This window comes from Pinus tabuliformis, chromosome 1_2 (genome assembly GCF_031772625.1).
Source record: "Pinus tabuliformis cultivar Carrire ecotype Pingquan chromosome 1_2, CPIR1, whole genome shotgun sequence".
Classification (NCBI taxonomy): domain Eukaryota; kingdom Viridiplantae; phylum Streptophyta; class Pinopsida; order Pinales; family Pinaceae; genus Pinus; species Pinus tabuliformis.
Window position 1 is genome coordinate 440,464,645 of NC_142298.1, and position 23,618 is coordinate 440,488,262.

Sequence of the window (23,618 nt, forward strand, 5' to 3'; positions counted from 1 at the left end):
GACACCGAATTGGTGTATGAGATCCCCTTGTTTGTGGGACAAGGGACCCACCTCTGCACAGCGATTTGACTATATCAGTATATATGTGGTGACTCATTTGAAATTTGTACATTGAACACAATAGACCATTGACGAAGCGAAAGATCCTGATAATGAATAAATAAGATGAATTTTGACAGATTAAATGAAAAGCTTTAATATCAATGTCTGTGTGTCCATATCATAGGAGTGATGTATCTTGCTGCACATATGAGTTTTCTGATTTGTTTTATGTGATTAATGGATGTAAAATGTAGATAAGGAAGGTAGGAAGACCTTGGGGTAAAAGACTGAAGCTGGAAATAGATTTAACGATTAGAATGAAGAGTAAAAGCTTTGATATCACTTGTAGTAGGTTCGAAGGAAAGAAGAATTAAACAGTTCCTATCCTGATGGTGAATTTTAATTTTTGAGTGACTATTCGCTATATATATGTTCAACTTATTTTAGTATATATTCACAGACAAAGTAACATGAATCTCCCCCCACCCACACAGTGTAGAGCAGCTCGCTGGTGAAATTATTTATTTTATTCTCTTTATCTTGCTGAGTATTAAGACCACTCACTCATTATTTTGGTAGATGTTACAAAAAACACCATAATTTCCTTCTGCCAGAATTGTGAATCCCAGTATAACTCATAATATCAAGCAAACTGTAGACTACTTAGATGCAAGGTACTAGGTAACAGTAATGTCAGTCCTCTCTAGACCAATGCCAAATGTCTTCATTCTTTCTATAAAACTGTATTGTCTATGTGAAATCTTCATTGATGCCTTTTACTCAAATATGCATATTTAAAAATAAGGCTGTTGGGGATGGTTAATTGATATTCGACTCCAACTCCTAGACTGCATTAACAGATGCTATTCATAATGGTTGGACTGTATTCATGAAAAAAAAGGCCTAGAAGATAATCAAAAAAGGAACTGTAAGTGAGTTGATGATAGTTGTCATCCCTCAATACACTGCATCTTCTTTTGGACTAGGGGCATGTTTTGACTCTATGGGATTGTATTAGTGATGACATGGATTGAGATTTTGAATTATATTTTAGCTTACCAGACCAAATCAGCATTGTTGCTTCTACAGAAATTATAATGATAATCTAATTTAACAGGCAACTTTGCTAATTAAGAATACCATAAGGGGAACATGAAATTTTGTTGCAGCAACAAAATCTGCTTGTGAGTGGAATTTGAAGAAGACCTAACGTAATGAACAGAAACCTTGGGTGACATTTCTAGAAGCTCATTTTTCTAATATATGTGGGTAGCTTTTGATTCATAATGGATATTTGATTTAAAGTTTAAACTTTAGAAGATATATATAGCATTTTACTAGTATATGTGAACCTAGATAATTGTTCTGCTGCTTTTCTTAAAATAGTGATTTTGATTGCTGATTTATCCCTTGAACAGATAGTTGAATGTTTCATGTCATTGTTAGAATGTTAATTTGCTTTGACCATTATAGTTTTTTTTATTTATAATTGCTACCACGGTTCTTGTGTATTCAAATTATGATAAGAGTAATAATAAATTTGTGACTTATGCAGAATCCTGCTTTTGGGCTGAACATTCTAGAGAACAGCAATCTTTCTGATGGCCTGAGAGGGTGGTATCCTCTAGGTTCATGTTCTCTCACTATAGCCACTGGTTCACCTCACACACTTCCTCCGGCAGCACAGGAATCACTGGGGTGGCAACAATCCCTCAGTGGTAACTATATTCTTGTCACCAATCGCAAACAAACCTGGGAAGGTCCAGCACAAACATTGACAGAGAAGCTGAAGTTGTTTTTGACATATCAAGTGAGTGCCTGGGTTCGTCTAGGCTCTGGTGGGAGCGGAGCTCAGAAAGTTAATGTTGCACTTGGTGTTGACAACAAGTGGGTTAATGGAGGTCAAGTTGAGGCTGATGCACACTTGTGGAGAGAGGTTGCAGGATCATTTAGATTAGAGACAAAGCCATCAAATGTAATGGTTTATGTGCAAGGTCCCTCACCTGGGGTTGACTTAATGGTAGCTGGGCTGCAGATATTTCCTGTTGATCCGAAAGCACGATTTGAACATCTCAAGAAACAAACTGAGAAGGTACAACCTCAAGCCTAACAAGAAAGACAATACAAAATATTGAATATTGTTTTTATTAACCAAATGTGAGAATGAAACAAACAACATTGGCCGCAACAGTAGACTTTTCTATCATGTGAGGCCATATTTAACAATTAAGTAGATGACGTTGATGTATGCACAGCGTTTGTTAACAGTGAGTGATACATTCTGTTTATTGTGTTATTTTTTAAATTGTAGATCATCATTGCAGATCTTCATTGCCATATCAATATTGTTGGCATCCATTCTTTGCATAAGTTTGGTATTTTCATTTAAATTAGGGTAAGCCATATGTGCTTTTGCAATTCTTCATTTCACTCATCATTGCCATGTTCATTTTTCTGGCATCTTCCATGCCAGTGCTTCTAGATGGTTGTGGTATAAAAGTTTGCTGCATTTCAACAATAGTCAAGTAAAAAATCTACTATCAATAACTCCTAGTCCCCCTAGTCACTTTTAGTTTTCATGGATCTCTGTTTTTGAATAACTACAGAACAAATCATGTATGTTTCTTGTTCATTTGACATTGTTCAAGTTTCTAGTTATAACAAATGGGTTCCAATTTTGAACTTATCTCCATTGTTAGATACATGATGTGATATTCAACCATCGATGGCTAGAAGATGAGAGTGCAGAATTTGTGTGCTTTTGAAGTCTAGGTAACTTGAGGACTTCTGTTACATGCCTTCACTCACAACAGTAATTCACATCATGAGACAACTGAAGAAATGCACCTAAAAATCATCAGAGAAACCATGTGTGTGCAGAAGACCTGGTTATAGGCTCCCTTTTAGAGGGGATTTGGTCTCTTTCTGTTCAAAGGGCCATTTGGAAGATTTTTAGCTACATTCATCACCTTACCTAAGCCATAGTTGCCATTATTATAAATTTTGATTGTGAAGGGAACAATGTGAAGTTTAGCAGATTCAGTCATTTGACTCTGAATGAATATGCCTTCATCCTAGGGTTGTCTAGTTCCAAAATTAAATTAATATTATGAAAAGAGAACACACAAAGAAACTGAGAAGAATAGTGACAGGTTCAAAGAGAGAAATACTTTTTGGATCTCATATGAAGAGAGCAACTGTCAGTTATAGGGAATGAATGACATAAACTCTAGATGCATAAACCCTAAAATGACTTACCTGTACTTTAAGTCATTAATACCACACTAAGCATTAATTACATTAAGTCATAAAGTGACTATTATTATGCCCAAGTCTATAGTCTAGACTCTAGATGACCATTGTTAGTTCTGGCTTCTTTCCTTAATGATCAGTCCAGGTAGTGCACCAATTTTATCTCAGCAATGAGTCTTGGCAGGAGTGTTTGCAGTCTGGTCTTGAGGTGTATAATATTTCAGCTCTATACATCTTCTACAAGTTGTCAAATGAAATGACAATGTACGTCAACATGTTTTTTGTGCACATTAAAGACAGCATACTTTGCTAGCTTGAGAACTCCCTGTTTGTCACAGAAAAGGAGTTTAGGCTCATTCTAATCAACCTGTAGATCTGCAAATACTTTTCTATGCCAAACTGCTTAAAATGACCCTTTCACTGTTGCTTTGTATTCTACTTTTGTAGAGGAAAGTGAAACTACATGTCGTTTCTTGTTGATCGAAGAAACTGCTCTTGTTCCAAGACTTAACACAAAACCTATTGTAGACTTCTTGTCATCCACAGATCCTATCCTCACTGAAGTTTTTTTCTCTTACTGTATAGAATGCCAAAGTCTAATGTTCTGGTCCAATATTGTGGCACAATCTTTTGCCATTGTAGCTAGTATTATGTTTAATTAATGCTAATGTATTGTTAATTAGTATTTTGACCACTTATAATGGTCAGATGTTTAATTAATGTTTAATGTGGCTACAACTACATGCATAAACCCTGAAATGACTTAACTGTACGTTAAGTCATTAATACCACACTAAGCATTAATTAAACTAAGTCATAAAGTGACTATTGTTATGCTCAAGTCTATAGTCTAGATGACCATTATAAACTCTAGATTCTTTCCTTAATCTTCAGTCCAGATAATACACCAATTTTGTCTCTAAATTCTACAAATATATATGAGCAAAGAGACTTGGTAAAAATGTCTGCAGTCTGGTCTCGAGGTGTACAATATTTCACCTCTACTACTCTTACAAGTTTGTCGAATGAAATGACAATGTATGTCAACATGTTTTTTGTGCACATGAAAGACAGGGTTCTTTGCTAGCTTGAGAACTTCTTGGTTGTCATAGAAAAGGAAAGTACGCTTATTCTGATCAACCTGATCTGCAAGTTTTTGTCTATGCCAAACTGCTTCAGTTGACCCTTTCACTGTTGCTTTGTTTCTCTTTTTGTAGAGGAAAGTGAGACTACGTGTTGTTTCTTGTTGATCCAAGAAACCGCTCTTGTTTCAGTACTTACACACAAACTATTGTAGACTTCCTGTCATTCACAGATCCTAGCCATTTTATGTTTGAATAACTACACCACTGAAGCTATTTGTTCTTACCGTATAGAATGACAGTCTAATGTTCCACTCCAATATTGTGGCACTCTTTGCCATTGTAGCTAGTGTTATGTTTAATTGACGGTAGTGTTGTATTAATTAGTATTTGATCACTTATAGTGGTCAAATGTTTAATTAATGTTTAGTGTGGCTACAACTAGATGCATAAACCCTAAAATGAGTTAAGTGTACTATAAGTCATTAATGCGATACTAAGCATTAATTAAACTGTCATAAAGTGACTATTATTATGTCCATGTCTAGTCTAGATGACTATTATTAACTCTAGCTTCTTTTCTTAATGGTCAATCAAGAATCTGGGGCCTCCCCTCTATCCAAATTTGACTGAAAATTCAATTTCCAGCAAGCTGTAAATTAAATTTTAGATTTCTGTGTGAAAGACTTGCGTATTTAAGCACCTAGAAATTTCCAGATTAAAATTATGCAATTATTTATGGTTGGAAATAAAAGAAAATTACTGTAAATAATGTTTTTTAGACAATGTAGAGGAAATGACAAAGTTCTAGAGTGAAAAGGCTCACTTGGATGGCTGTAGAATTTGTTGTAAATTGCAGATCCAGCTTGGTACAACCTTATAAATCCATGAATCTGGAATGCCAATGTTTAGGTACAAGTGTAAAAGTAGTATGCAATGAAACTTGTAGCCTATGTTTGTAAGATCTGTCAATTATATCATTTATCTCCAAGTTTTTAGCTTGCTAAAAGATTAAATCAAGAAAAACCAGCTGTAATATCCCTACTTAGCAAATACAGTGATAAACAAAGCAAAAACTGATACAAACACACAAAATTCAGAAATATAAGTAGACACCCAGAAAATCTCCAAAAATACCATCCAGCTGAGCCATTTTATTTAATATATGGAGCAATGGTACAATGGGTATGGAAAGAGTGCACCTGGGCTTACCACAATGGCAAGCTAGACAAGCCCTAGGTCAGAAAATACAATGCCTAGATGTGGGAATGTGCTGCCCCAAATATGCCCTACGCTGCCCTGGAGAACTGCTCTCTCTGCTGGAAAGCAACTGCTGAAAGTCCGTCCTCTGGTGCTCAGAAAATTCTGCAAAATTAGCCCATGCTCCACTCAATAAACCCACCAAAACCCAAAAAGGGTTTGGTCTAGTTTTGACTTCCGAAAATGACTCCCAAATACCATGCCTTCCTCACTCGCTAGAAAATATGGCCTACCTGGAGATTCACTGTAACTGTTGATTTTTGGTAGTATCGGATATGCTCTAGCCACGAAATTTGGTGGAGAGGCTAAGACACATGAGATCTCCAAGACCCATAAATCGTTTGGAGAAATTCCACCCGGATGAAGAGATATTAAAATAATTAATATTTTTAATGGGTCCCTAAGTTTAAACTTAGGAAAATTAAAATATTAATGTGTATTAATATAATATGGGTGAGAAAGTTCTAAATAATGAGGATCAAGCCAGATCTAATCCTAGCCGTTGATTAGGGACTTAATCTCGGCCATTGAATCGTCAATAGGAAAAGTATAAGAGGAGGCTTGAGGGTGAGTTGGAGACACACCAAGAGAGATCAAGAATTCGATTTTCTGGTGCTGGGTTTGCTGAAGAAAACGAGTTAGAGATCAGTGGTAGTGAGGGGCAGTTTGATAAGGGATTTCGATCCAAGGCTGAAGAATACATATAAGAGAGGCAACAAAGTGCTGGAAGAGGCAGCGCAAAGCCTAGGAGGGTTGACGCAAAGGCTAAGGAGGCTAGCGCAGATAACGCAAAAGCCGCAGAGGGCTGTAGAGGCTGATGCTGGGCTAAAGAGGCTGCGCTGAGGAGGTTCTGTGGGGCAGACTGAGAGCAGATCAACCGGGAGAGGGTGACGCAGTTCCAGAGGAGTGCATGGAGAAGCTTTCGCTATCTAGCACAAGGAACAATTAGAGTCGCTATGGGGTTGATCATCTAGTTGCTGATTTGCCGGAATATCTGTCTCCGGAGAGAGGTACTATTGCCAAGGATATTCTCTGAAGGGTGAGCCATTTTTGGCACCCTAGTTGTATTCAAAAATCTGCTTAATAATAAAACCCTCATATATACTGCACCGGTTTCCCCGCCTTGTGTTTTTTCGGGGACAATTGTCTAAAAATAACGGTGTCCCTTGTGTTGTCTCAGTTTATTTCAGTTGTTGATTTGTATATTTGTGAAGGATGCAATTGTGTTTACTTCGATGTTTATGTTAATAAATAACTTGTTAATGTAAAGAACAAGTAGGAGATAGTAAACCAGATATTGTAGTAGGGGTTTCTGATGTATTAGATTCATAAATTTTCACATGGTCTCAGAGCGATTGTAGATCAAAGAGGACTGAAGACACCAACCGAAGAAATCTGAGAATTTGCAGCAGAGAAGTAGCTGTCCTGAGAGATAGCGCTGTTCTAGAGCTGAAGAGGCAATAGGAGGAGTGACTCAGTGCAAAGAGGGTGACACAGAGGGAAAATGCTCACAAGGGACAATCAATTACCCTCCTTGGGCTGACACTTGTAGTCCACCGAAGCAAGGGGTGAGAATCTCAGATGCAGACTTAGCTAAGCAGCGCAAGTGTGCTAAGTGCAAGAAATTGTCAATTTGTCAAAAAGCCCCAAACTGAAGTGAGCCCCTTTTATTTAACCTTGGCTGCCTCCTCCTCATGTGGGTCACATCATCAAACTCCATTCCTCCCCAAATAGCTCGAATTGCCTAAGTGGAGCGTGTTTCTTTCTTGGTGTCCCCCACATTCCACCAAGGGTTTGATTTTTGCCTTTTTCCCTAGTGTGAGTGCCTCCATCAATCAAAAATTGGAAGTGGGGTCCTCCAACCCACTTCTCCTAAGTTAGAGCCCAAAATTGTCAAAATGGTACAAAATTTATATTCTCACTTAGCAATAATTGCTAAGTGGGAATATCACAGTCCTCCCCACCTGAATGTTGCTTGTCCCCAAGCAACTGCAAAGATGGATGTTGAAGTATCTGCTCTCCCTCCCAAGTGGCATCCTCATCAGGCAAGTTTCTCCATCTGACCAAGAATTCTTTGATGACCCTGTTCCGCAATCATCTCTCACAGGTGTCCAAAATGCTCTTCGGCTCCAAGACCGAATTCCCCTCATCATCTAAGGGCGGTAACTCTGTAGCTATTGTCACCTGCTGGCCCAATACCTTTTTCAGGCAAGACACATGGAATATATTGTGGACTCTTCTCCCTAGAGGTAGCTCCACTAAGCAAACATGATTCGTTCGGAGGTATGGTTCCAGCATTAGGGAAGCACCAATAGATTATATACGCGACCCCTCCAACCCACCTGGTGTCCCGATATGGTCCATATAAACGTGGCTTGAGCGTGGACTGTTTGTATGGTTGAAGCCTCAGGAAAACTAAATCCCCAACCTCAAACTGCCTCTCTACTCGGTGCTTGTTTGCGTACATTTTTTGCTGGTTCTGCACCGTCTATAAGTTCTCCTTGAGAGCATGAAGGATATGTTGACTCTTGTGTATCCAATTCTTGGCCCTTGGTGTCACGTCCCCAACTCTTCTTTCACGAGTTAGTCCACGTGCGGCACCGGCTAAACACTTAAACATTTTATCTTCTAAGTTATTTTCCGGACTACGCCTAACACATTCATCTTTCATCATCTTTACTTATTAAATTGCGGAATAAACACAAATCTTTAACCATTTGCAAGAGACGGATAAACACATGTATAACAGTAATATTTTATAATAATTCTGTTTTACATTTTCCTCGGGAGCAAAACTAACCGAGTTTATAAAATTCATAACAAAGGATGGTTGTCGTGCAGCTCGACCGGTCTACCTGACTCGGCCGTTGCACCGTGCAGGCCTGCCCAGCTTATCTGAACCACCGTGCCTGTTTCCGCTGTACAAACTCCTTTACCCGTTGCCTGGGTCGCCCACCACGACTTGCCTATTCAACCTTGCCTTGGGCTCATTGCCCACCCGGTTCACTCGCCTGGCTCGCCCTGGGCGCACCACCCTACTCGGTCCACCTGTCCAGCTCACCCAGGGGTATTCTGCCCATTGTTCCGATTGCCCTGCAATCTGTCCGCCCGTCAAGTGTTTGCCCACACGTAGACCTGCGGCTCGCCCGCTCGCTGCGGTGCGACCGCCCACCCGAACTACAGCCTGCCTGCCCACTCGGCCTTCGCGTTGTTCTTTTCATTGTTCTGCTCGCACTGCGGGCTCATCGCCCTTTGCTCGGACTCGTCCACCCAAGAGCACTCGGACTTGTCTTTGCTTGAGACTTGATGATGATGATGCCTTCTCCAACTTCTCTGCCCGGTTTACTTATATGGTTTGGCAACAATGCATGGGGGCTTGCCACCACCAAGCCGACCCAGACATTTTAACACATAGCCATTTTTATACCATCGGCCCAAGTGTAGGGACACCCATGTTGAGTTGCTCCCCCTATAAACTCACCAACACGCACTCACCCATACTTAGTCATTTTTCCAACTCTCCATGTGGGCACGTACCTTGGCTCGTTTGGTTGACTTGGCTCGTTGGTCGGGCATGATCGTCGCTAACTCGTTGGCTTTATGCGACCGACTCGTCTCGCCCGTCGCGCACCCTGACGACTCGTCCTCAACTCGTCGGTTAAACGCGCCAACCGTGCACGCCCGACTTGCCAACGTGCGATGATGACCCGGGGGCCTTACACTTGGGGCCCTGCTGTCTCCAAACATCACGTCAACAAAAGTCAATGCATCATAACTGTACAAAGATCGGAATGGAGACATACCTATGGACTTGTGGTACGTTGTGTTATAACAATACTCGCCCAAATGCAACCATCGTATCCATGCACACTGATTGCCTATCACAAAGTTGCATAAATAACCCTCCAGCCACTTGTTCACAATCTCTGTCTGCCCATCGGTCTGGGGGTGGTAGCTAGTGCTCAGAGTAAGCTCAGTACCCACCAACTGGAATAACTCTGCCAAAATCCTCCCGTGAACCTCTTGTCCCGGTCGCTTAACAATGGTCTTGGGGAGACCATGAAGTCGAAACACCTCCTTGAAAAAGAGTTCAACCACTTGTGAAGCTGAGGACTGAGTGGAAATAGCAAAGAAGTGGGAAAACTTGGTCAATCTGTCGACCACCACATAGATGCAGTCCTTGCCTTGGACTATAGGCAACCTTGTGATAAAGTCCATCGAAATACTCTCCCATTTCCCCACAGGGATAGGAAGAGGTTGCAACAATCCAACGGGGTGTGTCTGCTCACCCTTGTTCCTTTGGCATGTGTCACACTCCTGGATGTGCCTCAAAACATCTCCCTTGAGGCCCTTCCATGAAAAACGCTCCCTGATGGCCTTGTATGTTTTGGTGAACCCCTAGTGTCCCGCTAATGGGGAATCGTGGGAAATCTGCATAATCTTCTCCCTCAATTGGGAGTTGGGCACTAAATAAATCCGGTCCTTATAATAGATCACCTCGTTCATCACCCTATATCGGTCATCCGTAGCTATACCATCAAGAAGCTCACATGCATGTCGATCCTTGGAATAATCCACTAGCAACTGCGCCCTCCAATTTGGTGCAAGGCTCATAAGTGAGATAGTAGTCGGCCTCCTAGACAGTGCATCAACTACCATGTTCTGCCGACCCTTGACATACTCAATGTCAAAGTCATACGCCTGGATTTTGCTTACCCACTTTTGCTGCCTCTCCTGTAACTCTTTTGCTCCAAGAAAGAATATGAGGCTATTGTGATTTGTCTTCACTCGAAATTTGTTGCCCACCAGGTACTGTCTAAATTTGGCCATAACATGCATGATGGCTAGCATCTCTTTGTCGTAAATGGAGTACAACCGCTCATGGGAAGTAGCTTTCGACTCTCAAAAGCTATCGGGTGTCCCCCTTGCATCAGGACTGCTCCTACGCCCTCCCCTGATGCATTGCACTAAAGCACAAAGGATTGTGTGAAATCTGGATGTGCCAACACTTGACAATTTCTCATCACCTATTTGAGGTTCTCAAAAGCTTCCTGCGCCCCATCTGTCCACTCAAATGCACCTCTCTTTGTCAAATCCATGAGGGGTGTTGCCAACTGTGAAAACCCCTTCACGAACTTCCTGTAGTAGGTGCAAATGCCCAAAAACCCCCGCAGTTCTGTCACGCTTTTGGGTGTGGGCCAGTCCAAAATGGCCCTGATCTTCTCTTGGTGCACCCTCACCCCATCTTCTCCAATAATGTGCCCTAGATAGAGCATCTTTGTGAGCCCAAACTTGCACTGGGACAACTTCTCATAGAACTGCTGTCCCTCCAAGATCTTGAGCACCTCCTCCATATGCTGCAAGTGCTCCTCCCATGTCTTGCTATAGATCAGTATGTCATTGAAGAAAACAAGGACATAACGCCTCAGCTGCCCACGAAATACGTGGTTCATGCAGGACTGGAATGTGGCCGATGCGTTGGTTAGCCTAAAAGGCATCACCAAAAACTCGAAATGCCCATAGTGGCAACGAAAAGCTGTCTTGGAGATGTCGTGCTCACACACCCTGATTTGATGGTACCCCGAATGTAGGTCTATCTTAGAGAAGAACTTAGCTCCTCTAAGCTCATCCATCAATTCATCGATCTGGGCGATGGGGTATCGGTTCTTCAGAGTCTTCTTATTGAGGGCCCGGTAATCAATGCAGATCCTCAGCGTGCCATCTTTCTTCTTCACCAAGACAATTGATGAAGTGGAAGGACTAGAACTGGGCCTAATATGCCCCATTGCCAACAACTTCTGGATGGCCCTCTAAATCTCACCCTGCTAGGCCTTGGGATGTCTGTAAGGGGTTGTAATGACCGCCTGCGCCCAGGGCTCCAGCTCGATGGTGTTCTCAAATCCCTTGTCAGGTGGTCGTCTTGGTGGGATGTCTCCAAACACTGCTAGGTACTTGTGCAAGATGGCCTGAATGTTTGGATCGGGGGGCTTAGGCTGACCCCCAACCTTTGAAATCTTCACCTCTACTTCCGACTCGAAGTCCCCATGTCTCAAATCGGCCTCCATTTGGTGGGCCGAGACCGTTTGTGGTGGGTATGAGTGCATGCCCTCAGTACCACCATCTTCCCATCTGGCCCTACAAACACCATCTCCAGCTTCCACCAATTAGTGGTCACCCACCCAAGAGAGTAAAGCCACCGAACACCCATCACCACATTGGCGTCCGATACATCCATGACAAAGAAATGGTCGGTCACTACGTAGTTCCCCATGGTCACCATTAAAGCGGGGACATGTCAAGTACACTGCATGGTCCTATCCCCATGGCACAAGAATGGAAAACCCCTCAAACTCCTCGGTAGCGATACCACGCCTCTGAACCATCTGCACATCAATGAAATTGTGGGTGGCTCCACTGACTACCAAAACCGAGACACGCTGCCCCTGCACTGTGCCTCTAATCCTCAACGTTAAAAATTTGGGAACCCCACGCAATGAAGCAAGCACTCCTCCAGCTGGTGTGAAAGGTGCTCCCCTAGGTGGTGGTGGTGGAGGTGGTCCCCTCGCTGCCTGTGTCTCATCATCACCCCCATCTACCTCTAACGCTACATCATCCTCCTGGTCACTGTCAAAGAAGACCTCAATGTAATGGGCCTTGCTCGTTGTGCATCTGTGACTTGGTACCCAAGGGTCCTGACAGGTGAAGCATAGCTTCCTCTGTCTAAGGTATCTCCTAGTCTCCTCATCCAACTGCCCATGCCCCTAGTTAGCTCTCTGTGGTGGAGCCCTGGTGTCACAACGCCTAGGAGGGAAAGGAGCTCGTGGTGGGATCAGTGATATGGTCTTTGGGATTGCGTCCTACAAATCCCGTGTGCAAGTCACGACCTCCAGTAGTGTGACTAGTTTGCGAGATCTCACTAACCGCATAAGAATTCAAGCAACCCCTCAACGAAAGTGTAATCCCTCCTCGCTTCTGACAAATCTGGCACCATCATGGATTCCCTCAAGAACTCCGAAATGTACTGCTCAGGGCTGTCGGTCTATTTGAGCTCTCTAAAGTGGGCCTCTGGGTCCTTCTGATCAAAGCGCTTTATCACCCTCTATGTGAAGTCCTCATAAGAAGTTACGCTTGCATGCCCAAGCGTAGTTAGCCCATGGAACCACCAATATTGGGCTGCACCCTCCAAGTGTAAAGTGGCCATCTTGATGGCTTCTACCTCCATCATTCGGCTGAGTTGGAAATATGTGTCCAACTTCTCCACCTAAGCCCTAGCCGTGCACTTAGAAGACCCATCAAATGTGGGAAGGTACATCCTTCTGACTGTGCACTATAACTCCATGCTCTACATGTTGGAAACCCATGTTCCTTTGCCCTTTTCGTTCTACTTGAGCTAGAAATAATCCTTGAAAGAGAGGGCAACTCAAAATTCATCACCCATAGACTGTCATTCCTTGAAATAATCTCCCATGGGCATCTCATCATGCCCACCCTGCTCACCAGGTGTTGTGGGCAAAAATGTGGGTAGAGTAGTTCTGGTTGGTCTTGTTACCACTCAAACCAAAGAGCAACTGCTAGGTTAAGGGCAAGAGTGGAGGCTTAGCCCACTGTCACCACAACTAAGTCTCTCTACTCTTTATGGACTTTCACCGATGGGAGGAGTCTCGTTATTGTAGGGATCACTTGTAAAGTATATGTCAATGAATAGGTGAGAAGTGACCTTGAAAACCCTTTCCTAAGGATGGAGTGAAGAATGGAGCTTGCTTGCTCCTTAAGTAAGGAACTTGGACCACTAGGGATAAGGGGTGAGGATTGGAGGGTTGAGGGAGAAAGGATAGGCTTATGAATCAGTTTCTCAATCCCTATAATCCTTGGGAAACTTGGATTCTCAAATGGTCCTTGACAAATAATCTTTATTGAGAAGTGGGACCACACGAGGCCAAGTGGACCCAGTCCAGGTTCGGGGATGGAATGTAGCAACCAATGATGCTCCTATCCTGGATAAGGTGAGGGGAAGGACCAAACAAGAATACTTGCTTCAAAGATTGAATTGATCCTATTGAGGTCTAGCCTTGGGGATGCCTAGGCACAATTCGATCTTAGAGCTAAGGCTTGGGATTCCCGGGGATTCCACCGTTATAATTGCCTCAAATTTGGAGGAGAGGGAGGGGACCCACCAGCGCAGTAGCCTATAGGAGATAAAATTTTTTCCTTGGGTCAATTCTTGGGAAATTGATGCCCTGGGTGACCTAATGGGGCTACACTTGGGGAAGAAGGGGAAAATGGTAAAAAGGGGGGTCAAATGATCACCCTTTTAGAGGGACCAGTGCCTAGTTCACTTGGGGATATGGAGTCAACAGTAATGATGAATAAGAACTTGTTTTTTGATCAAGGAGGCCTGGAAAGTCAACTTCGTCCAATGTTGAGAGAAAGAAAAGAAAAGTGACCTTCAAGCATTTATACTTCAAAGCAAATGATGCAAGCTTCTCGAGATAAATAAATCTCTAGGACATTTCATTCATATAACATTGGCCCATACATTAAATTAGCTAAAACATGCTCAATTCCACATTTCAATAATGCAACAACTAGCCCTAATTTTAGCAGTATGCAGCAACAAGAATAATAGCATTAAAATTTACTTACAACGTTATAGAGTATATCCAACTAGCATTTCGTTTGCTCAATAAAGCTCCAAGACAAGAGAAATAGCCCAAATCCATACATCAAAATTCATCCATCTCCAAAAATATCCACCAAGGAAAAAGTGTGAAATTCTCTATGATTAGAGAGATCCCAAGTCAAGTGATGATACAAATGAGTGTATCTAACATCAATATATAGCCTCCTAAGGAGTTCGAATTAGCCTATGGGCCTACATTAGCCCCTAATGATAAAATAATGTGCAAATAAACCCCTATTGGTGACAAGCCCACCAAACTAGCTCATAAGTGTAAAATTAAGCCTCACAAGGGGCCAAATAATGATATGTGCATGTCGTAGGGCCCTCTAAAGGCTCAATAATATCCTGAAATGCCATATTGAGGAATAAATTCCTCGGAATATGATGGACAAGGGGGTGGCCCTTTGTTTTCCAAGTAGTAGACATGTGGTGCTCCAATTGGGTATGAGGGCATATACATGACCCCATGGGTCTCCATATGAATCTAAGATCCTCTGCAAGGGTCTAAGTGGTTGAATGAATGCTGCCATGACATTGTACAAGTCCTGGGACCCCTATCAAGGGTGTGGGGCTCCTGTGGGGGCCTGCTGGGCATAATGTACCAAGCATATCATCATCATCACAAAAGTGGATCTCTAGTAATCTATGGGCATCCATGAAGATCCGTGGAGTGTTGTCTGTTGCTGTGGACGCCCATGGCTCTCTATGCACACCCTACATGTGCCAATGTAGACCTCTGGGCTTTAGGATTCCATATAGGGAAACCAAACCCAAATGGAAACCACCTATAATCCTGCATAAGATCCAATGTGTTCCCTAGGCTTCTAGTATTACCAGTCATTAAAATAATCAGGTAAAAAGCTTACAAAGCCCTTCTGTAGTGGGCTTTGGCATGTGCTAGTGTTTCCAAGCTCCAAAGGGGGTTAGCCATGTACCTTATTAGGTGGTCTAAGCCCTTAAAGGGGATAGTATGTCCAAGGTACATCTCTCTAATGGGGGTGGCAAGTGACAAATAGGTGGAATGGAATAGGGAATGAGAGGGGCAATCCTAGGCCACATAGTGGGGCATAAGGGTAGCTAGATAAGGGGAAGCTCACACTTGGGTATGTAATGTATAGGAGGGAGCAATCGTGGTAAGAGGTGCCCCGACCTTGATTTTTCCACTCTTCTTCATATATCTTTTCCCTTTTATGAATTTTCGTTAATTAATTGCTTGGGGTTCAGAGGATAAGGACATGATATGTAAGATATAGCAGTGATTACCCCCTTTTAGGTAGGGCGGTTCATTGCCCTCTAGGGGTTGTGACAATCATGGGTTCCTGAATAGTAAACGAGGCTCATCTAGGACCTATGGAATCAGGGTGATGGTCAATGTTTGGGGTAGAGCTCATGTAATGGCTTTTTCCCACGTGCTAATTATTTTTGTCCCGACCATCTTTTGCATTTTGTGGTACAATTTCTTGTTAAATGTGGCCATTTATGCTTTTCACTTTTTCTTTTAATTGCTTCAACCTCCGGGGCATCATTCTAGGCTTGACCCAAGGTGGGGGGAAGGGGATAGGGAGGCTAACCCTATGTGGACCCAGGTGGGAGAAAAGATGAATGGGGGTATAGTGAGTGGAAAGGGAGTAATATGTGCGGATAAAGGAGCGGGACCATGCACCCAAAGTTGGGGTTTCCCAAGTAGTACCACCCTAGAACCAAATGGTCAATAAAGGAGATCCCATGGGACTAAAATCCGAGGGTAACAACCAAAAGAGATCAAGGTGACAGGAGCACAAACTAAGCCCACTCTTTCTGCCAAATTTTCCCATCAATCCATACCCAGAAGTATCCATCATAAGTAAATCCAATACTCAATGACCAAATGACAAGACATAGCTTTAGATTTGAGAGGCCCACCTTCAAACATACGATTAATACAGGTGGGTAAGGGACCACATGGCTGGCTCAGGTGGCAGAGAAATGGTACAACGAGCTAGTAGGAGGCATCAAGGGGTTGTCGGATGAGGCTTATCATGGAGAAAAATTTCTCCTGGGGGTATCACCCACAAAGTGGTGGGTAACATCTGGGTCCAACTGGGACGTGATCTCTCGAAGAAGAGGAGGCGGCTGCTCGAACGGGAGGTCACGAGAACTACAACAATCTCTTGGTCACTGTAGACCTATTATCTGCACATGTCAAAGATCAAAACCATGGGGCAACATGTTTTTCACGGTGTCTGATGATCACCCATGCTTAATGTTAGCTCATAAACCAATAATTTTATTTTTTATTTTTTATTATATGCAATCTAATCTATCATGAGAAACATCATATGTGGTTAGTTCTAATGCAAAAATCATTATGCAATGCATCCTATACTAACATGCATATAGTACAATGTCAAGTATCAAGGAAATGAGTGATGCAACTTATTTTGACCGGTTGAGGCCAAAGTTCATCGTCGAGTTTGGCAATGTAGTAATAGTCATCCCCAACTTTACCATGAATTTTGACGGGAACTAACTCTCTGTCCATCAAGACCAAGCCCCCTACTTTGTATTTTTTCTTCGGTTTCAACTTCTTGCCTGGCTTGTTGTCATGTCCCTTCTCAAACACATTTGTAACAAAGTGCTGCTACACAATTTTGCACAATTTTGGCTAAGGAAGAGAACCCATCATTTTCGACTTAGGGACTTACGAGGCAATTCGACTTTATTTGGTTGCTAGTGGAATGTGGGGGCCACCCACATGGGAGTTCGAATTGGCCCATTCGAATAGCTTGGAGGGAAAGTCGAATAGGTGGATGGAGGGGCCCACATGAGGCTAGGGAGGCCTAAGGAGTTATAAGGAGGGAGCAAAGCTCATGTTGGATTCATTCTTACATCTTGCAATCAAAATTACTTGACTATTCACTTTGCTGTTTAGCTGAGTCAACCGCTGTTTAGCCACGAATCTCTCAAGCGAGAGATTCAACCTCTACTTTGGGGGACCATCTGTGCCCGCCCTAGAGAGACAATTCCATAAGTATTTCAGGAGTTCCCATAGTGTGTTACAACGCTACCATTCAGCCACAACAGGGAGTGCGCATTTCTGGCTAGTTGGAGAATACGCAAGGGGAGTTTGGAGCTATTAGTGATGAATCATTTGCCGGGAGAGCTAGAGGATTGGGAGAGAAGCAAGGGGCCAAACTTTCTTGCGAGTTTGGAGCCAACAGTGCCAACATCCCAGTGGTGCGATTTACACTTACCGGGGTTTGCGGAGAGCGCCATCACTAGGCTCACGTGGGAGTTGGAGGAAGGAATTGTAGAGCTGGAGTTGGCCGGGAGAAGTAGGAGATCACTTGGAGGGCCATTTGAGGAGGATTGCTAGAGTTGGGAGAGCAGAGATTGACAAGATCAGTCACAGCAACAAAATTCGAAATTGGAGGAGGGCCAAGTTATGAAGGGTCAATTTTTGAAGGTTGGAATCAAGGGAAACCCTTTCTGGGTTTTTCTGGGTTTTGGGCAAGGATCGCACTCCTAAATTTATAGAATTTTCTGGGCAGATCTAAGGGGTCAAACAAGGGTCCCAACTCAGCCAACAGCTAGAGGAGCTAAGGAGAATTTGGGACAAATTTCTGAGGTCAACATTTGGCCAATTCCTTCGTGGGTTTTTTTGGGTTTAGACCAAGGAGCAAGGAGCTGGAATCTCATAATTTTCTGAGCATGGGAAGTAGTGATTCCAGCACTTCGAAGTCAGTAGACAGAGCAGTTTTCTGGGGCAATGCAGTTCAATTTGGTGCAGCAGTTGTAGCGGCCTTCAGTTCAACATTTTCTCACCTGGGTTTTGTCATGCTTATCGATTGAGACAAGCCCAAGTGCACCATTCTATTTTACTATTGTATTTGCTGCTGAAGAAGTAATAAAATGGCTTAGCAGTTCTCTATTTCTAGTGTTTCCATGGGTGCTTAATGTATATTTCGTTTTTTTGATTGCTGGATTGTTTGCATGCTTGTATATCACTTATACTCCTGTTTAGGAACATTACGGTGGTATCAGAGTCATAATCTTGGCTCAGCTTGTGGGAACGATTAGAATCAAACAACATGGCGGTCACATGGAATGAGGTGGTGAGGATACAGCAAATGATGATTGATGTGAGGAAGAAGTTGATTCATTCCTCAGTTGGGAATCTAGACATGATTGCAACTGATGTGGAGTTATTGGGGGAAAACTGGAGGGCATATCAATCATTGAGTCATGGCATTCAGGCGCCCTCTCTTTTTGGGAATTCTGTGAACTAAGGGGTATGCACAAACCAATGGATATTCAGTGGGATTTTGCAGGGATGATGAGAAGTATTAAGAAAAAAGTTGAAAGAGTAGTTGAAGGGGCCATGGTTGGCAAAGAGATAGTTGAGCATACACCCATTGATGAGGTGTCATCCATTGATGAGGTATTCGGGGTTGTGACTGAGTTCTCAGGTGATAACAATGCACCACAGGTTGGTGAGGTGTCGGAAGACAACTCCACTATTGTTGAGGAGTCGATAGGTACAGAGGCCTCAAGATCTATGACGGAGTTGCTAGATGCCAGTCGTCTACAACTGACTAGTGAGCATATCGTGCATATTGGGTTGTCTATGGAGGAGCAGTCGAAGGCTCATGTTGAGCCCGTGATGGAGGAGGATGTGCAGCCATCCCTTGGGCTAGCCATTGATGAGGGGCAACATAGAGGTCACGCATTGCGTTTTCAGCACAATGCACTTCAGAGGCCCACTAGCGGGGTTTATAGCGTTCTCAACCCACCCTTATGCATTGGATTGAGGGAGGCCGAGTTGTCTAGACATACCCGAGGGGGTGGACAGGTTAATAGGACTGAGCTGAGCATGATACCACATCAGCTTGGAGGGCTTGTTCCTTCCACAAAGGATTACACATTCGATTTCTCCTTTGGGATTGGATGGGGAGAGGTACTGAGCTAGTACTTGATGGAGTAGGTTAGGCGGTTGGATACATCCATGGCCACATGTCAGCAGAGGTGATGGATTATCAAAGGGACTCGAGGGATAGACTATTTTTGGGATCCAGATGGGATTTTCCATCACATCATAGAGTTGGTAGGTGATGGTAGTAGCTACAGGATGGATTTGACGCTTGAACACACCCAAATTTTCAGATCTTCATCAGAGCCCCAGTTAGCGCTAGTGATCGGATGGTTTGACAGGCGAGTAGACAGATTTCATGAGTTGTCTTGGCATATTGACGGTGCGTAGAGTTGCAGGGTGACTAGCTTACTCTGGGAAGAGCTGGTAGGAGGAGGTGGCATCAATAAGCTATCAGACAGGGCATTGTATGGAGAGAGTGCTCTCTTACTAGCATATGGGACGCAGGGACTATTGAGGATAGGCACAGTAGTATCATTTCTGTTAGCATGTGGGGAGTCGGGCCACTCTGGTCTTTTAGAGCAGATGGGGGGATGTAGCCCACATCATGGAGAGCATACTAGCAGAGAGGTCGATATTTTGGCCCATGCAGGATACTGTATGTTACAGGGTGGTATAACAGTGGGCAGTGGTATGTAGGACTACACAGAGTTATGTCATAGCGTCTGATGTTATGTAGAGGGATGCAGTCTGATGCATACAGACCCAATGTTAGACCATAACACCCAGTGGTGTGCGGGGCTATCGAGCGAGGAGCAGGGGCCTGCAGAGGAGCATGGAGATGTAGGGTAGTGTGTCATGGTATGTTGGATTGCGCTATGGAGTGGGAGTGCCTCACATCGCATTGAGTACATGCGGGGAGTGACAGGTATAGTGACACATGCGGGACGCAGGCTAGTATAGGATGGCATAGCCGTAGCCGAGGGTATCCAACGGTGTACAGGGGTAGGCCATGGTGTACAGTGGCATGTCCAGGAGTACTGGGATGATCGATGGCAAGCAGGGGTGTATAGTGCTGCGCAACGAGGTCATGGAGTGTTGCCTCCAGGGAGACCCTTGGACGGAAACACGAGCATACCTTTGGGTGTAGTTCATCCAGGATCGATGGGGACACAAATGAGCGATACTTTATGGTATCTGTGGAGACTCACATGCCTGACCCTCTTCTACATCCCTCACATGTGCAGTCGATTTTGTTGTCGACTTTTTGCACTTTGGGCATGAGCCATGGGGGACAAGGAGCTCACCCGAGATATTTGGGTGAGACTCAGCGCACTAGGGGGGAGACTTTTCAGCAGTGGCTTTGGGTTGGTGCATCAATTCACATCCATAGGTTAGGGGATGAGTTGATCATTTGCAGGGGTGGCATATCGTTCATCACCGAGCCTACGTCTAGGGATCTAGTCCCGAGGGAGACGTGTCACTCTTTTCTCAGGGCATGTCTCTCTGTGCATGAGCAGAGGATAACGGTTACGACTGAGATAGTTTCCCAATATGTGTCCGGGCTCCAGATCTTATATTGGCACATTATCGAGAGGGCGGATGGTAGACCTAGGGGAGATGATTGGCATGGACAGGAGGGATCCACATACCCTGAGTCGATTACGAGTATCAGATACCCATCTTTCGGTTGCATTCAGGGGGTAGCTCTTTGGCACACGTGGCTTCCAACAATCATCGGTACTACACAGTGGCAGGTACAGGGCATATTAGCATGCATCAGATTAGTCCACGACAGTGATGCGGGGGAGCCCCCCCCCCCCCCCCTTCGAACCCGCTCCCGAAGCGCGCTCCGGGCGGGAGCGGCTCGGGAGCGCGCTCCCGTAAAAAAATTTGCGCTCCCTGGTCTGTGAGGGAGCGCTTCAGGGAGCGATCGCTCCCGCGCTCCCGGAGCGCTTTTTAATGCCTGGGAGCGATCGGGGAGCGATCGCTCCCTGATCGCTCCCGGGCATTAAAAAACGCTCCGGGAGCGAATTTTAGTGAACCGGGAGCGGTTCGGCGGAAAAAAATTCCGCGGACCCGAAAAAAACAAAAAATTTAACTAATTTTTTTGAGTTTATAAGCCCAATGGGCCAAAACAAAATCATTTCAATGAGATTGAGCTTGAGTTTGAGAGCAAAGGAGCAAGGAGCAAGAGCTGAGGAGCAAGGAGCCAGAGCTGAGGAGTGAGGAGCAAGTGCCAAGGAGCGAGGAGCAAGCTTGCAGAGGTAAGTAACTTAATCATTTAGTTAGTTTAGTTGGTTAGGTAGTTAGTTTGTTTAGTTTAATTTACCTGTTTGAGTTTAAAGATCATTAATTTAAATTAAATTAATAAATTAAATGAATTAATCCCAATAAACTAAATTAATTTGCAGATTCAAGACTCAAACCCTACAAACATCAAACACGATGGACCTGGGGATTTTTATTGGCATTTTCCTCTTCCTGGTCCCTTTTCTGGTTATTATGGTGGTGGAGAGTAGGAAACGGAGGGGGCCTGAAACTGAAGAGGTGGATGAAGAAGCCGGAGGAAGTCAAATAGGTGAAAACCCCAGTGAGGAGGATGTGGAGGGTGAACATGAGGGTCAAAAAACTAAACAAGACCAAACTCCATTGTGGAAATATGTTCAGAGGCCTGAAACAGGGAGAGGGGGTGGAACCACTAAATTTCATTGCCCCCATTGCAACAATGATTTCACAGGCTCATACACCCGTTTGAGAAGACACCTTTGCGGGAAAAGGGCATGGGATGGAGAGAAACAAATAGGAATCAGAACTTGCGACGCGGTGTCAACAGCAGATAGAGCCAAATACATAAAGGAAGAGGAGGACGCCCAATACAAAGCAAAAAGATCAAGGGGTTTCTTTGAAAGCTCACAAAGAACTCCTTCAGCATCCTCCCAAGGCAGTGGATATGGACATGGAGGCTCAGGGTCATCATCTTTACGCCGTAGAACCATATCAGATTTCCTTGATGAGGGGTGTAGGAATGATGTGGATTCAAAAATTTACAGGTTCCTCTATGCAAATGGGATACCATTCAATGTTCTACGCTCACCTTATTGGCACGAAATGGTTTCTGCCATAAATGATGCCCCTAAAGGATACAAGAGCCCTGGGTATGACAAGGCAAGAACAGTTGGCCTTGATCATGAAAAAGCAAAAATATCACATTCTTTGAATAAAATGACAAGTTCTTGGACTGACAATGGGGTGTCCATTGTATCTGATGGATGGACAAATGTAAAAGGCAAGCCATTGATAAGTGTTCTTGCTGTGTCCCGAAGTGGTCCCATTTTTCTAGCTGCACATGATTACTCAGACAAGTTCAAGACCGCTATCAACATTGCAGAAGCATTGCTTGAAACAATTGAGCATATTGGCCCATACAATGTCATCCAAGTCATCACTGATAATGCTCCTAATTGTAAGGCAGCGGGAGCAATTATTGAGGATAGATACCCGAACATATTTTGGTCTGGATGTTTGGTTCACACATTGAACCTTCTGTTGCATGATATTGTCAAAAACAAAAATGAACAATACCAATGGATTGGTGATTTGTACAAGAGAGGAAAAAAAATGATAAAATTTATTACAAATCATAGCAATACCCATGGCCTTTTCCGCAGTCACTCGAGATTGGAGTTGCTGAAGATTGCGAGGACTAGATTTGGTAGCTATTACCTCACCTTCAGGCGCCTTTTGAAGGTAAGAGAGGGTTTAGCTAGCATGGTATCAAGTCCAAATTGGCAGGTGTTAAAGGAAAGGGCTACAAATGTAGCTGACATTGCAGGTTTTGAAACGGTGGAGGAGGCCGCTCTTGATGGGCAGTTTTGGACAACTGTGAGACAGGTATTGGATTTCACCAAGCCAATTTATAACATGATTCGGTTTGCAGATACAGACAAACCAGTGATTGGCGAGGTGTATGAGCAAATGGATACCATGTTGGGGGAAATAAAAGACATTGTTAATAACAGAGATCCCGACTTGTACAATCTGATTCACGATTGTGTGTGTGAACGGTGGAAAAGGCTTAACCTTCCACTACATTGCTTGGCGTATATCCTTACGCCAAAATACTACTCAGATTCTTGGTTGGGCAAACCTGCAGCAGGGGGTGGTGTTAGGACCAAACCCCATTTAGATCGAGAGGTAACTAAAGGATATTTGGATGCATTAGAAAAGTTGGTGCCTGACAGGGAGGAATGTGCAGCTGTGCGCCTTGAAATAGGCAGATACTTCACTGGCAGTGGTTTGTATGGTAACTTCCATGCAATGGACGACAAAGATAAATTTGATTCTCTCACATGGTGGGAAACATATGGCGGCGACGGACTTTTGCGAAAATTGGCATTGAAAGTTCTTGCACAGGTTGTAAATTCTTCTTCTGCAGAGAGGTGTTGGAGCA

General features: G+C 43.8%; 1 protein-coding gene across 3 annotated transcripts in view; it reads left to right on the forward strand.

Annotated features, from left to right (window-relative positions):
- The window catches only part of LOC149206243 (endo-1,4-beta-xylanase 1-like), a 93,949-nt gene that overhangs the window by 40,304 nt on the left and 30,027 nt on the right, over positions 1–23,618 (forward strand). For all 3 annotated transcript variants that reach the window (XM_089395362.1, XM_089395363.1, XM_089395364.1), the window contains exon 6: positions 1,598–2,134. In XM_089395362.1, coding sequence (XP_089251488.1) covers positions 1,598–2,134 — 537 coding nt within the window. The remainder of the gene's footprint in view (positions 1–1,597; positions 2,135–23,618) is intronic.